This window comes from Lethenteron reissneri, unplaced genomic scaffold, assembly GCF_015708825.2.
Source record: "Lethenteron reissneri isolate LAM-NWPU_2019-01 unplaced genomic scaffold, ASM1570882v1 scaffold_1640, whole genome shotgun sequence".
In the NCBI taxonomy this organism is placed as follows: Eukaryota; Metazoa; Chordata; class Hyperoartia; order Petromyzontiformes; family Petromyzontidae; genus Lethenteron; species Lethenteron reissneri.
Window position 1 is genome coordinate 1,714,136 of NW_026891378.1, and position 16,271 is coordinate 1,730,406.

The 16,271-nt window shown below is 52.6% G+C and overlaps 1 protein-coding gene across 1 annotated transcript; it reads left to right on the forward strand.

Annotated features, from left to right (window-relative positions):
* The first annotated feature begins 2,171 nt into the window (after positions 1–2,171).
* On the forward strand, positions 2,172–5,935 carry LOC133339147 (nuclear factor 7, ovary-like). The gene is made up of 4 exons (XM_061547270.1): positions 2,172–2,438; positions 3,515–3,537; positions 4,088–4,182; positions 5,332–5,935. The coding sequence occupies exons 1-4, from the start codon at positions 2,172–2,174 to the stop codon at positions 5,880–5,882; spliced, it is 936 nt and encodes a 311-aa protein (XP_061403254.1). The 3' UTR covers positions 5,883–5,935.
* Positions 5,936–16,271: the final 10,336 nt, after the last annotated feature.

Sequence of the window (16,271 nt, forward strand, 5' to 3'; positions counted from 1 at the left end):
CCTCTGGTCGCGGTAAGCGAGATAGGATGTTGCTAGGCAGGCTATGTTTAGGGCACATTTTCTAGCCTCCTCCCAATTTGGGGTGAGCAGAGTGGATCCTTGTGGGCTTCTCAGTCACAGCTACAGCTGCCGGGATGTACTCCTGCCTAATCCGAGTGCATGACGACCATCTAATAGCTGCCGCCTTGGTGCTGGGTTGTGACTAGGAGCTTCTAGCTGCATAGGCCTGCCCCGCTTGCCACTTGCCAATCGCCCAAGGGCTTTGGGTGTGTAGTGTGGTGGTGCGATGGCACATCTCCTCTGGAGGGTGCCAGTGCGTGAATTAATTTACGTGCAGTGTCTGTTGCACACCAGCTACCGCACGGGGCTTAACCAGGAACCAAGCCTGGGTCCAATGACGAGACAGAAAACCAAGACGATTGGAAGGCTTGTCCTGAAGCACCAGACATCCAGTGTCTTCTCCGTCATATGCCGTTGGCCAACTTAACCGGAGCTCATCTACCCCACCGAGGTGGGCCGTTGGCCACTTGGTATCCACCCAAGATTTTATCAGGGTTTACTCCCTTAGCCTAAGTGGCTAACCAGAACTCCGTTAGCCAGCGCGTTTTCAGTTGAGTCCAGACAGGCCTTTTTGGTTACCGAAGTGGCCCAGGTGGTCGAACTACCTGCCATACTTCGCCCTGTCTGGCAATCCTGTACTTTACCTGTTACCACCTCTTACGACATGGACTACTCAGCACCGCCCACTACTCAAGCAGCCACACACACAAAGCAGGAAGCCAAACCCACTACGCAGTTAGCCCCACCCACTACATGTTGCCCCAACCACTATGCAGGTAGCCCCACCCACTACTCAGGTAGCCCCACCCACTACTCGGTTAGCCCCGCCCACCACTTGGGTAACCCCGCTCATTACTCGGCTAGTCCCACCCTCTACTTCAGGAGCCACGCGCACTGCTCAGGTCGCCCTGCACACTGCTCAGGTAGCCCCAACCCACTACGCAGGTAGCCCCACCCACTACTCGGGCAGCTCCACTCACTACTCAGGTAGCCCCACCCTCTAGGTGGATCCACCCACTGCACAGGTAGCCCGACCCACTACTTAGGAAGCCCTGCGCACTTTTGAGCTCCTCGTGAAATTAGTTCCCTGCAGCGCTTGCTCCCCCAGCCTCCATCGCTGCACCAGGGCAACTGCCCCCGTCACTGTGGAGGGTTCGCGTGGGGCGGGGTTGAGAGGGGACGCTCAGAGAGTGAGTGGAGTCTCCCCTGGTGACGTCTCTCACAGAAACAAGTGGAAGAGGAGATGCGGGTGGTGCAGGAGAAGAGGAGGGAGGTAGAGGAGTCCGTGAGGCGTATGGAGGCCGCTCGCAGGGACGTGCAGGTACCACGTCTGAGCCGGACCCTGTGAACCCGTGACTCCACTCTGAGTAGTATTTGTGTTAGAGAACAACTCCATTCATTCAGGTGGACTACCATTGGCTCTGAACACGTTGTGGGTCTAAAGACACAACAGTCAATCTGCCTCAATAATCAGGACGAGTAAAGAGGTGGTTCTCATCTCCACTGAGAAACTCAATCAGTGGTGGAAATTCCACATTCCCATATCTCCATACAACTTACCACTTCAACGACTGTTAACTATATTGGTCAGATGAGGTGGTACGTACCTCTTATCCAATACTCTGGTGGCAGAGTTGGTGATCACACACAATTGTACACTCTTTTAGTGAAACCAATCAGGCGTTAGAGTAGCCAGGTGCCAGTATTGCAAGTGGTTTCATGATCCCCTCTCTTCATCCATACATGTGTTTTTTTCTCACATTAAAAAATTCATTTAAAGAGGAATTGGCCTAATTTCCCATTTCATTAAGACTCTACTTGTTGACGGCAAATTGCAGATTTCCCTTCGCTTCATGTGAAGGTAAACAAAGCATCGTCCTGAGAGTCTTACGCAATGAGAATGACACGTACCATTAATGTACTCCTGATGGTATTTGATTATTTCAATGCCTCACAGCCCCCGAATCGTGTTTAACTGAAAATGTACAATGGCGTTATCAGATGAAGAAGGAGGCCTCAGTGCTGCAGACTCGTGTCACTGTCTGGACACCTTAGAGTTGCACTCGGGTCACACCGACCTGAATGTCATTTCACAAAGGACCAGACATTTAATGAACAGAGGTGGCATTTGTTTCTCTTTGCAGGGATCCATGACAGATGAAAAGGCCTCAATCTCGGTCAGATTCGTCAGCGCGAGAGCAGCGTTGGATGCGAAGGAGAAGGCGGCTTTAGAGCAAGCGGAGCAGAAAGGGCGCGAGCTGCTGTATCAGATCAAGAAGAAGATCGCTCAGTACCAGCGCGAGATCAGCGAGCTCCAGACAGTAGCCACTCGCCTGCAGACCCGAGCGCAGGAGAGTGACTCATTCGCGTTCCTGCAGGTGAGGAATTAGTTTCCAGTGTCGCTATTGGCACAGAGCCCTCTCACCAGCAGCAGAAGAGGGAGGCTCCTGAATGAGAGCTCGCATCTCATGGGCTTGAGAACACAGCTCCAGTCATGGATCCGCATTGCAGCTCCAGTTGCTGTCATTTGGAAGGCCAGCTCATATTTTCACAGTTAAATTAATTCTCTCTCCCGTCCTTTCACAGATTCCCATTAAGTTTGTTTCATTGTGAATATAAAATAAATGGTATTGGAATTGCACTTTTTAAATCAACCCTACAATAAAAGTGCACGGTATTCATGATTATCATTAGACATGATCTATCTACTGATGGATGAAGGCCTCCCCAAGCCATTGCCACATCTCATTATGCCGCGATGCAACAATCCAGCAGCGCCTGCTCACGTGCCGATGTCATCGCTGCTTCTTTGTGAGCCTTCTCTTGTTCGTATTATGAAAGCTTAAATAAATATGAGGTCTCATACACGTATTAATGATATCATTGTGTCTTGAACATCACTTCTACAAGACCTGCACCATGTGCATTGGTAACGCCAAACATTTCAAGTCCCAAATTTCTCAACACAGATCAATATCAACTGGTCTCACTCTGAAATATTTGCCCTACAATTCAGTGTTGGTCCTCATAGGGGTGGCGAGATGGTAACTACGTCGCCTAGTATACCGGAGGTCGAGGACATCACTATAAATTTGTAGTTTGCATGTCTCTCCCCATGGTCCTTCCAAATTTGGAAACGTCCGTTTAGAGGATTGAGCTGTTATAAATTTCCACGTGATGAACCACTTTGTTGAGCTATCATTTGTGGCCAGGTCGCTTCTGAAAAGAGCCATATACCTCTATGGGCTTTACCTGGAAAAAAATAGTTTATAGTTGACTATCAACCAGTCTCCCTCTGAAATATTTGGCCCGTAAGTCAGTGTTGGTGATCATGGGGTCATAATCCAAGACTTTGGGGTTTATATTCCACCCACAGTTTTGCAGTGGGAACTCCACTGAATGCAAGGGAATCGAAGTAGAGTCACAGTAATGCATCTCTCTCTCTCTCCCACAGGGGCACCTGGAGGAGACGCGCAGGTAAAAGACGACTTTCACTCACGGCTCGACACACGAAAACATGGGATTGAGTGTGGGACGTGGGCAGTGAGACATTGGCTGTATGTGATGATGCCGTGTGGTGAAACTGTGTGTGGTGATGTTGCGTGTGAAGATGCTGTGTGAAGATATTTTACGTGATAATGCTGTGTGATGATGCTGTGTGGTGAAGCGGTGTGTGATGGTGTGTGATGATGCTGTGTGATGATGCTGTGTGGTGAAGCTGTGTGTGGTGATGCTGTGTGATGATGCTGTGTTAAGTGATGCTTTGTCTGATACTGCGTGGTGATGCTGTGTGATGGTGCTGTGTGTGATGATTCTAAGTGTAGTGATAGTAATGCTGTGTGGTGATGTTGTAAGTAGTTGTGATGTGAGTGATGATGCTTTCTGTGATGAGTCTAGATGTGATGGAGCTGTGATGATTCCACGTGTGATGAAGCTGTGATGAGTGTCTATGTGATGGAGCTTTGATGATCCTGTGAGTGACGATGCTCTGCGTGATACAGTGGCCGTGTCTGTTCTGCTTTCACAGGGCAGGGAGGGTTACTTTAGCTCCACCCTCAGCTCGCAGCCAACAGGACATTGCCTCACTTCAAGTCCTGGAGACAAAAGCAGTCAAACTCCTGTGTGAGTTCTTCAGTGTGAATCATGGGTGATTGGGTGGTTTTGACAATTATCCCCGTGTGTGTGCACGAGGTCGACTCAACCTCAAATGAGTACCTGGTGTTTTGTGTAAACATCACCACTAGGGAGACAAAGGTGGCCAGGCGTAGTGCTGGCCACCCACCCCCTCGTTGGCCGTGTCAGCTTTTAAAGGTGCTGACTTGCCCTGACATTGTGTTAAGGCTACACAGGGGATTTTAGTCTTTGTTTATATACTAATCCACGACCCGACTGATCAGAGCCATGAGACTCGGTGTTTTTGGTAAATAATCAGCATTACCAGTCATGGGTAATTGCGATATCGAGATGCGGTGTGTGCCTGTGAATGTCTCTATGCATCTGTAGGTGGGGTGAGCGATGGCTTAGTGGTTAGCACACTGCACTACGAACCCAGTTTACTGGGTTTGATTACCTGCCATTGCTAAAATTAGTGGCAGGTGATATCTGATCCATTCCTGGGCCTCTGCTAGGCAGTTCCAACCTCAAATGAGTTCCTGATGTTGGTAATGGTCATAATGATGATGATGATGGTTGTGATGAGGATGGTGGTAATGATGCTGATATTACTGATAATGTGAGTGATGGGAATGGTGATAGCATTGGTGATGGTGTTGGTCGTGATGGCAGTGATGTTCGTGGTGATAATGATGGTGACACTGGTGATAATATAGTTGGTGATGGTTGATGGTTTTGCTGATGACACTGATGGTAGTGATGAGATTGGTTTTGGTGATAATGGTAGTGATGGTGGTATTGAGTGTTTTGATGGTCGTTGTGATGGTGATGATGCTGGTCGTGTTGGTGTTGTTGGTGATAGTGATGAAGATGTTAGATGGCGGTGATGGGAACTGGTGATGGTCGAGGTAGTTGTAGTGATAGTGGTGGTGATTACTTGTGATGGTGCTAGTGGTGATGATTATGTTTGTGATGTTGCTGATGGCGATAGTGATGTTGGTGATGTTCATCGTAATGATGATGTTGGTGACGATGGTGATTTTGGTGAATTATGTGCTGTTTGTTGATGGTGAAGATGATGGTTGATGATGGTGATGTTGATGTGGTGATTGTGGATAATGGTGTCCTGTAGTTATGTTGTGATCGCTGTTGTCACAGACGGATGCTCACCAACTCTGGACACAAACTCAGCTCATAACCAACTCCAGATCTCCTCGGAACTCAGGACGATGAAGTGGACCGGTGTTTCCCAGGGTCGCCTCGATCATCCACACCGGTTTGATGGCTGGTCACAAGCCCTGTGCAGTGAGAGCTTCTCGTCGGGCCACCACTACTGGGAGGTGGACGTGGGGGACGCGCGGTGGTGTCGGGTTGGAGTCGCGTACGGGACGATCCCACGGAAAGGGGGTGGTGCTGCATTGCAGCTGGGACGGAACGATGCATCCTGGTGTTTAGAGAAACGTGACGACAACTTCTCAGTGTTTCATGGTGGAGTGGAGACTGCACTGTCGGTGAGGGGGGCCCCATCCCCCCGCAGAATCGGGCTTCACCTGCACTGGGAGGGGGGGCTCCTGGAGTTTTACCGTGCCGACTCCATGGAGGTGATCCACGAGGTTCGGCAGAGATTCTTGCAGCCTCTCTACCCTGTGATGTGGGTGGGGTATTGTAATGAACCATTGAAGATCGTGGATCTGAGTCGTGCATCCTGAGGATGAGGAAAAATAGAAACCCAAGAAACCGAGACAGAAATCCAAGAAACTGATGAAAGGGGGGATGGTGAGAAGAGGGTGAAGTGAGGGTGAGGGTAAGTTGGAGGGGAAGGTGAGGGAAGGGGACAGGTAAGCGTGGAGGGTGAAGGGTCAGGAGGGGGTGAGGAGAGGAGAGGATGGGAAGGAGGGGGTAGAGGCGATGGTGAGGCAAGGTGGGGGTCAGGGGAGGGTGGGGTGATGGGAGGGTGAGGTGAAAATTTAATGAAGGGTGAGGTGAGCATGGAAGGGGAGGGTGAGGGGGGAGGGTGAGGTTCAGGTTGGTGTGCGTGAGCGATGTCACCTATGAAGTGCACATCGCCGGTTCAGAAGTTTGAGTCCATGTGGCCGCTCCTTCACCTGCAGTGCGCGCTCGTGTCACCACGCCCCATCATCCCTGCGATTCACCATCATCACCCCATCATCACTATCATCATCATCACCATCATCCCCATCAACACCACCATCATTGTAATTACCAGTCATCACTACCTCCATCATCACCATCATTACGACCATCATGATCATCAGCATCATTGTCATTACTCCATTTTAATCACTATCATCACCCCCACTCTATCATCATCAATATCATCACCAACATCATCAACATCATTATCCTCATCATCACTACGACCACGACCATAACCATTATGAACTACCATCACCACGAACACCACAAAAACCACCATTATCATCACCATTATCACATCCATCACCATCATCATCACCACTACCAACACTGCCACGATAATCACCTCCATCATCGTTACCACCATCATCATCACAATCATCACAATCACCATCATTACCATCATCATCAACACCACAATAAACACCAGAATAATCACCATTATCACATCCATCATCACGACCATCATCATCACTATCATCATCACTATCATCACCGTGAAAACCACCATAACCGTCATCATCATTATCCGGCGACCCGCACCCGCTCAAAATCCCTCACTTTTCGTTAATTATTGTGTTGTGTTCTTGTTCTTCGATATAATATTGTGTGTTCTGTGTCTTTTTTATTGTATTCGGTCGTGTTCGCTCGCATTGTTGTTGGAGTTGTTCTCAGCCGAGGTCGGCTGGATTTTCTCTACGGGGGAGGGTGGTGTAATGCGGGAGTACACGACCTTCCGGAAGTGACGTCATGGAGGGAGGAGTTACGTCACGTGGGGCAGAGGGTTCGGGTCTATAAGGGGAGAAACCGGAAGCAGAGGGGGAGTGATCAGAGACTGGGAAAGTGTAAGGCCACGCAGGGCGGAGTGGGGAAGAGAGAGAGTGGCGAGATCGCCACACACACAGACCCGAGGATCGGCACCGTCGGCCAACGGTGACCGACCCCGGGGCTGGAGGAGCAGCGAGGAGGCTGCAGAGAGAGCAGCGGGTCTGCAAGGGTGGAGTTGGGCAGCGGGGGTCTGCACGACGAGACAGCAGCGGGTCTGCAAAGAGAGAAGTGGGCTACGTGAGCGACAGCAGCCTGGGGGCTGCAAGAGCGAAGAGTATACAAGGGAGTGCTGGGAGTGGGCTACGTGAGCGATAGCAGCCTGGGGCTGCAGAGCGAAGAGTAAGGGGGAGTGCCGTGAGGGAAAGAGATCGAACCCAAAATAAAGGACACAGGACAGAGAGAAGCGTCCGCGTCTTTTATTACACTATCATTGTCAATGCGCCCAGCTTATATATATGCTCCAAGCTCGTGTGCTGTTTCATTCAGACTCTGTCGCCTCGACGGACCTGGTTTTCACCTGAGGACGGCTGCTTGCGTTGTGGCCGAAACGTCGTGAGAATTGTTTTTTTTTTATTATGTTTTATTTTTATTATTTTATTACTTCCCTTCTACGTGACTTTACCGAAAGAACCAAGAAGATGAAGACTATCATTGTCACCAACATCATCATCATTCCTCCTTCGCAAAACCGTTCTCTCCACAAGAAACATTAAAGACATAATACACACCACATACTTTCTGCCCCCCGCCCCCTTCTCTCTCCCCCCTGCAGCCGATCTCTCAGATCTCTCTAAGTGCTACCACGGGGTCCACTTTCTGCCCCGCCCCCTCTCTCCCCCCACCTCCTCTCTCCCCCCTATTGCCGAGGCCTATATAACCTCGTGCCACGGCAGGCCTCTCTCCTACTTCAGCAGTTTTTTTCTTGCCGTGGTTGTCCCACCTGATGACGATTGCTTGTGCTGCGATCGAAACGTCGTGATCTATTATTTTTCTACGTACGTGACTTCAGCGAAAAAACCAAAGAGTATGGATTCCTGCAGTCACAACTTCAAATCAAGATTGACACCACGTATTGTTTTACTCATCCCATAAGTCGCAGGCACGGCCTTCTGGGAGTTCCTAATTGAAGCGGCATTTGGTTCAACGCAAGCAACACTCTGGGACGGTTTTGACATTCAGTGTCTCATCAGCAGCAGAGTCAGGCTCGCGTGAAGCAATGTATGAATGTTGAACTCATTTCGCATCGTACGTAGCCAACGTACCTAGCCAACCGTGCAAATCGGAGGTGCAATGCTGGCGAATTGGCCAGATGTTCGGTGTCTCATCAGCAGCAGCTAGGCTTTGCTTAAACCAATGCTCACGAAGTATTTGCCGACTGGACTCCTCGCCGCCTGCTTGTATGTATTGTGTTGAGATTATATTGCGCCAAATGTAGCCAACTGGGCTAATCGGAGGTGCGGGGGAAGGACAACAAACTAAGCACAAAAACACACACACACAGGCACGGACAGTCAGGTACAAAGGCCGTGCGGGTTGCTCGTGTTTGATTAGAAAATAAAAATGGTCAATAAAAATCGAAGGTAAAAAAGAACACACAGCACGTGTTATTGTCTTGAGTATTACTGTTTATTTGAAGTGACTTTAACCCACAGTCTATAGAAAGCAATACACGTACAGTGACACAGACTAATTTGACGTGAGTTTGTGTGTGACCAGACCAGTACTCGCTGTATCTGATTCAATACAAATCCTATTGTAGTGCTCGTTCTGTTTATCAACACAAATGTGCCAAGTCTACTGCACGGTGAACGTGAAAGAGTTAATTCATTAGCACTTTGATATATTCACTCAGACCCATAGACTCACCACACAGAGACATACACTCACTCAGAGACAGACTCACGAACAGGGACCCATAGACTCCATCACACACAGACCCATAGACTCACACTGAGATTCACACTCACACAGAGACCCATACACACACACCGAACCAGACTCAGAGACCCATAAATTCACTCACAGAGACCCATAGACTAAGACAGAGACCCATATACTCACCACACAGAGACCCATAGACTCACAAAGAGACATATATGCTCACACAGAGACCCACAGTCGGTTCTGCCTCCACTGCTGCTGTATTTGTTGTTGATGTGGTTGTTGTTGATGTTGTTTATGTTGTTGATGTCGTTCCACGGGGATGTTGGGGCCTCGGACCATCGTGGGTCAGGGCTGGAGACGGCTTCCCAGCACGCGTTGCTGGTGATGTGGAGCACAGCGGAGGCACGGGAGCAGGGCCAGAGGGAGTGTCAATGGTGGTGGTGTACACGTGTGTGTGTGTACACGTGTGTGTGTGTGTACGTGTCTGTGTGTAGATGTGTGTGTGTACGCGTGTCTGTGTGTACACGTGTCTGTGTAGACGTGTCTGTGTGCAGACGTGTGTGTACGCGTGTCTGTGTGTACACGTGTCTGTGTAGACGTGTCTATGTGTGTACACGTGTCTGTGTGTGTATGCGTGTCTGTGTGTAAAGGAGTCTGTGTGTACGCGTGTCTGTGTGTGTACACGTGTCTGTGTGTACACGTGTCAGTGTAGACGTGTCTGTGTGTGTAGACGTGTGTGTACGCATGTCTGTGTGTGTACACGTGTCTGTGTGTACACGTGTATGTAGACGTGTCTGTGTGTGTCGACGTGTGTGTGTACACGTGTCTGTGTGTACACATGTCTATATGTGTCTGTAATGTAGCGGTTAGCGCGCTGCGCTACGAACTTTGGCGACCTGGGTTGGGTTCCCGTTCACGGCCAACACCAGTGACGATTAATTATCTGAACCGGTCCTGGGCCTCCCCTAGGTCGACTCACCCTCAAATGAGTACCTGGTGCGATGTGTAAACATCACCACTAGGGAGACAAATGCGGCCGGACGTGGTGTTGGCTACCCACCCCCTCGTGTGCCATGCCGGCCTTCATAGGTGCTCACTAACAAAACTTACTCCGACAATCTAAGGCTATACGGGGATCTTTGTACACGTGTCTGTGTGTGTGTGTACGTGTGTCCATGTGTGCGTGTACGTGTGTCCATGTGTGCGTGTACACGGAATGGGGAGCGGTAGTGTAGTGGTTAGCGCGCTGCACTAAGAACCTGGCGAACTGAGTTCGATTCTAGCTCAAGGCCAACACTGATGACGATTATCCGAACCAGTTCTGAGCCCTCACCTAGGTCAACTCAACCTCAAGTGAGTACCTGGTGCAGTGGTGTGTAGTGAACATCGCCACTGGGGAGCCAAAGGCGGCCGGGCGTGGTGCTGGCCACCCACTCTCTCGTGTGCCACAGGTGCTACAACCCGATAACAGCACTTGCCCCTAGACCTAGAATCTATTGGAGGCTACACGGGGGAGCTTTGTCTGTCTCTACATTGTGACAAAGCTCCCCCGTGTAGCCCACCCAGGCTGGAGGAGCAAGAGCTGTTAGTAGCGAGGAGCAGCAGCGCCTGTGAAGGCCGCCGTTGTGGCACACGAGGGGGTGGGTGGCCAGCACCACGCCCGGCCGCCTTTGTCTCCCCAGCGCTGATTTTTACACACCGCACCAGGTTTTGATTTGAGTCCGAATCGACCTAGGGGAGGTACGGTGCCCGGTTCTGATATCACTCACCACTGATGTTGGTCGTGAGCCGCGACACAGCGCAAGCAACCGCTCCCTACAATAAACAAACTACAACCATGAACCACCAATCACAATCACAGTGTGGGTCTGTGTAGAGGTGTTAAGGAGGGCAAACAAACACACTGGGCGTGGTTATGCCCGTACGCCGAGAGGTGCTTACATCCACGTCCGCACCGTTTAGCCTGGGGGGCTAACATAGCGCTGGGATCCCCACGGCCCCACCCCTCAGTGGGGGAGTTGCTATATAAGGCGGTGAGCCGGAGGGCTCGGGGTTCAGTGTTCAGCTTTAACCAGTGAAGCAAGAAGACCGGCTAGATAGGCCCTGGGACTCCCCTGGATTGCTGTCCTTCTCAGGACCGACCAGGGCAAGCCAGTGGCGTGGCCCCAAGAGCCCAGAGCCGATGCTCTTGTAAGAGCCGGTCTGGGGACTCAGGGTGCCGTAATCCCAGCTTAACCAGAGCTGGGTTAGCTAGCCTCCCCTAGCCCGGTAGTGGAGGACCTAGGAGTAGGCTAGCTGTGACCTAGATTGTTGATCTCCCTGTTAGACGGGTGAAGGGGCCGATGCCCCTTCGAGGGTTGTACATCTCGGCCTGTTATGTACTTTGTGCTTAATAAATAAGTGTGCCTCCAACTACATCGTCCAAGTCTCCTGGAACCTACTACAACTGGCGTCAGAAGTGGTCTTCTAAGGATGGATACAAGACGGACGGCTCGTACCAGGGAACCGGGGGAGGAGGAAACCTCGGCCGACTCAGAGCCCGAGATTGCGGAGGGTGAATCCGAGCAACCAGGGCCGAGTCCACCCACACCGCAACGGCAGGACGGGTGGGGACCGTCGGCTGACGGACTACGGCTGGCTCACTCCCGCCTGGCGGAGCTACTCTACGCGGCAGCCGCCACGTTGGAGGAAATCACTCGCCTGGGGGCTGGAGGAGCTGCACGGGGCGACGACGGACGACACGTGGCGCCGGTTCCCGCCATTTCTACGGGCCTGGAAGTCGGATTTGCCGCCATCAGCAAAGTGGGTGCTGAGGGCGGGGCCGGGCTACGTCAGGCGACCGACTCTCGCCAACCAGGAACCGCCACGTTATCACTGGCGGCCGGCGTGTCACCAGAAGAGCGACCGCCGATGGCACCCGCCCTTACCGCCAAAACTGTGCGGAGTGGCGGGAACGACGGGGCGCGATCTTCGACTGCGGACGCCGCATTACAGCAGCGATTACCACCTCTCAAAGAGTTCGTGGGGGAAGACGGTGACTGGGGAGGCTTCCGAAGACGCTTCCTCGCTCACCAAGAAATGGCACAATGGACGGATGACGAGGCACTACACGCGCTACCGGCGATGCTCGACAGTGACGCCCTCGCTACCCTCACCTCGGCGCCAAGAGCAAAGCGCGCCACGCTGCAAATGGCACTTCAACTCCTGTTTGCAGTCTATGGACCACCTTCGGATTGCAGGCAGCTGTTCTACGATCGCCAGCGGGGCGCCAAGGAATCGCCTCTGGCATACCGCACAGCTCTCCTGGCCCTAGCGAAGGCGGCTTTCCCTCGGATGGACGAGGAAGGGGTGGATGCATGGTGGCAGAGACGATACTGCTGTTGGCGGACGATTTGGACATTGTCGTCTTGGCGCAAGACGACACGGAGATGTGTTCCCTGCGGGCCGCGCGGCACATCCACGCTAACTTGCTGTCCCAGCATCGCAAGGCCAGCAAGGCAGTGGCCGGGCATACCGTGGCTGCAACCACCCTCCCATCGGAAGAGGTCTGCGCTGTGAATCGCCCGATGGAGTGGAGATCCGCGGGACGACCGGCTCGGGACGGACCGAGCTGCCAGGATCAGCCCAAGCCATCTGGGGCGCTCACGCGCTGCTACAACTGTGGCCTCTGGGGCCATGTGGCTTCGGGATGCCGGGCTCCTCGACAGCGCGGGGCGACGCCTCGGCCGGACATCGTGCCTCTACCCAAGCCTCACCAGCAAACTCCGGCGAGTCGTGGCACCCCACATGTTTGGCCTACGCACACACCTGTGACACACTCACGCGCTGCAACGAACGGGGGTCAAAATTTGCCTGTCGTCGCGCCGAAACGTGCCACAGTGGGGAGTGCATTCCAACCGGGCCAGTGGTCCGAGTTGGCCCATCGCGTTGTTGCCGCGTCGTCAGGGTCGTCGGTCGTTGTGGGGCACATTGATGTGGTTAAGGTGCGGGTCTTAGTTGATACGGGAGCATCGGCAACTATTGTGTCCAATTTGATTTATAACATTCTCCCCGTTCAAAGCCGTCCTTTGCTCTCCATTGATGTTCCATGATACGCTGCTGGGCATTATCGGACAGATCCGCACGCAAATTTGTATTGGGGACATCAAATTATCCAGCCCGATATTGGTCTCCTCCTCGCTGGCGGTTCCGTGCCTGTTGGGGACGGATTTCTTGGCCAAAATGCCGATTTGTATCTTGGTCGACCAGGGTTGCATCGAATTCCCGTCGGGCCGACGTATGATGTTTTTGTCCTCCCCCGCTACTGTCCGTACGGCATTTGCGACGGTACAGGCGCTGGTTGCGAGAACGGTACGCGTACCACCGGGAGCTCAGATGCTCGTGCGTCTTAGGCTGCGGCGACCATTTGCCAAGGGAGTTGGGGATCGGGGGGTTCTGTTGGGACCATCTAGGGCCGGGGTCAACGGACCCGATTTGATAGCAGCCCAGACCATTGTGAATGGGGACGGGGACCCCTTCAACGCGGTCCTCAATGTGGGATCTCGAACGGCTGTGGTTCCTCAAGGGACCGTGCTTGCGCACGCGACGCCGGTACCCTGTGAGGAACCGGTCATTGGTCAGGTGAGCACCGCTCCGCCGTCGCGACCGCATTCGGACCGTGATGAGGGGTGGTTCGATGCGCTTTGTGTGGGATCATCGGACCTGTCAGACTCACAGCGTGAGAGGTTTCGAATCCTCCTGCGCGAGTTTTCCGACGTTTTTAGTCAAAACAAATACGATATTGGGTGTACTAAACTGCTGCGACACCATATTGACACGGGTGACAGCACGCAAATCCGCTAAAATCCTTTTCGGTTGAGTCCCGCCGAAAAGGATCATGTCAAATCGGCCGTAGACGACATGCTAGCTGCGGATATTATCTCCCCTTCTACCAGCCCTTGGGGTGCGCCGATCGTCTTAGTCAAAAAAACACGACGGCTCATTGCGGTTTTGTGTCGATTTTCGTCGGCTGAACAAGATTTCTGTAGCCGACGCATACCCGCTTCCTCGGATGGATGAATCGCTTGATGCTCTGGTGGGGCCGCGGTTCTTTTCCACATTGGATTTATTGTCCGGGTTCTGGCAGCTCCCTCTGGATGATGAATCTAAACCGAAAACTGCTTTCCGTACGCCGCACGGCCTTTTCCAATTTAACCGCTTGCCGATGGGGCTACATTCAGCGCCGGCAACTTTTCAGCGATTAATGGAATTGGTCCTTGCTGGGTTGCAATGGGATTCATGTTTGATTTACTTAGACGATGTCATCGTCTATAGTAAAACATTCGATGAACACCTCCAGAGGTTGCGCGCCGTATTTCTCAAAATGCGGGCTGCTAATTTGAAATTCAAGCCCCAGAAGTGTTATTTGCTCCGCGAATCGGTGCGGTATTTGGGTCACATTGTCGGACGCTCAGGTATTGCCACTGATCCCGCCAAAACGCAATGTGTCAGCTCCTGGCCAACTCCCACCTCGGTGGGGGAGGTCAGGAGTTTCATTGGATTCGCGTCATATTACCGACGGTTTGTCGCTGATTTCGCTACAATTGCCAAACCCTTACATGCCTTGACATCCAAGGGGGTCAAGTTTCATTGGGGTCAGGAGGAGGAGGCTGCTTTTCGCTCCCTCTGGGACGCCCTAGTGGGGGCTCCGCCATTGAGTTACCCTGACTTTACGAAACCCTTCTTGCTCGATACAGACGCAAGCAACACGGGCATTGGGGGCATGCTTTCGCAGGTTGTTGGGGGCGTAGAGCATGTGGTTGCGTACGGCAGTCGGGTGTTGTCTCCGGCGGAACAAAGGTACTGTGTTACCCGTCGGGAACTATTGGCGATCGTTACTTCATTCAGCAATATCGCCCATATCTGTACGGTCAACATTTCACCGTCCGCACAGATCATGCGGCGCTGCAGTACGCCTTGCGGGTTCAACAGCCATCGGGACAATTGTCTCGATGGTTGGAGATTCTCCAAGATTTCGATTTTGAAACTACTTATCGTAAGGGCGTTCGCCACACGAACGCAGACGCTCTGTCGCGTTTGCCGCCCACCTCCGAGTGCGCTTGCCTCCTGGGTTCGGGGCGTTGCAGACCTCCGAATGTGATCTCTGATTCGGTCATTGCGGCCGCCGGTGATGCGTCTTCCATTGCCAGTCCTATTGAGCAAGAAGGGAGGGATTCTTTGCTGGGTTTGTCTGTTGCGGAGTGGGGGCGCCTCCAAATGGAGGACACCTCCCTCCTGGCTTTGCGCCGTCGCATCGGTGGAGTTGGTCGGGGGCCGGAAAATGTCGACTCGTGGGGGTTAGTTCAAGGTCTTTTGATGCATTGGGACGGGAGATCCCGCCGCCACCGGCTGGTGGTGCCTTCCGCATTGAGGGGTAGAGTGGTGTGGGCCGCGCACGAGCGACTCCTTCACCTGGTGACTCACAAAACCCTTGCCATGCTCCAGCTGGATTTTTCTTGGCCGGACATGGCAAGGGACGTGGATGATCTTTTAGGGTCGTGTACTCAGTGCGCGCAACGGAAGCCACCAGCGTGGGGGTCCAACCCACCATTGCAGTCTATCAAAGTTTCCCAGGTTAACGAGCTCGTTGCGCTTGATATTCTGGGCCCATTCCCCGCTACACCTAGGGGAAATAGATACCTATTGACCAGGGTAGAATATTTTACGCGATGGCCTATGGCCTGGCCCCTCGCCAACCAGTCAGCAGCAGCCATCGCGGAGGCCTTTGTCCAGGGCTACGTCCTCGACAAAGGTGCTCCGGAGCGGCTGCTGACCGACCAGGGTAAAAAAATTTCGGGTAAACTTCTCCACGAAGTATGCGAGCTCCTGGGAACGAAAAAGATTCGTACCTCCCCATATCATCCGCAAACTGACGGGATGGTGGAGTGTCTGCATCGGACTATCACGTCCATGCTGTCCCAACAGGTCTCTGAATCCCAGACCGATTGGGACCTTCATATTCCGGGGGTTTTGGCGGCATACAGAATGGCTCCGCATGCGGCGACCGGATTTTCGCCCTTTTTCCTAATGTATGGCCGCGAGGCGAACCCACCTGTCGCAACTCAGCTGCAGATCTCCACGCCGCATGCTGAATCTAAATTGACCGACCATGTCAAATTCAACATCGCTAAATTAACAGAGGCGCGGGAGGCGGCCATCCAGAATTCAGAACTCCGCCAAAGGGCGAATGA

What these genes read in the sequence shown, in the direction of transcription:
- LOC133339147 (XM_061547270.1), top strand. Translation starts at nt 2,172, where the DNA reads ATGAACAGAGGTGGCATTTGTTTCTCTTTGCAGGGATCCATGACAGAT. An exon ending in ACTCATTCGCGTTCCTGCAG is followed by an intron (nt 2,439 to 3,514) that starts GTGAGGAATTAG and finishes TCTCTCCCACAG; the next exon opens with GGGCACCTGGAGGAGACGCG. An exon ending in AAAAGCAGTCAAACTCCTGT is followed by an intron (nt 4,183 to 5,331) that starts GTGAGTTCTTCA and finishes CTGTTGTCACAG; the next exon opens with ACGGATGCTCACCAACTCTG.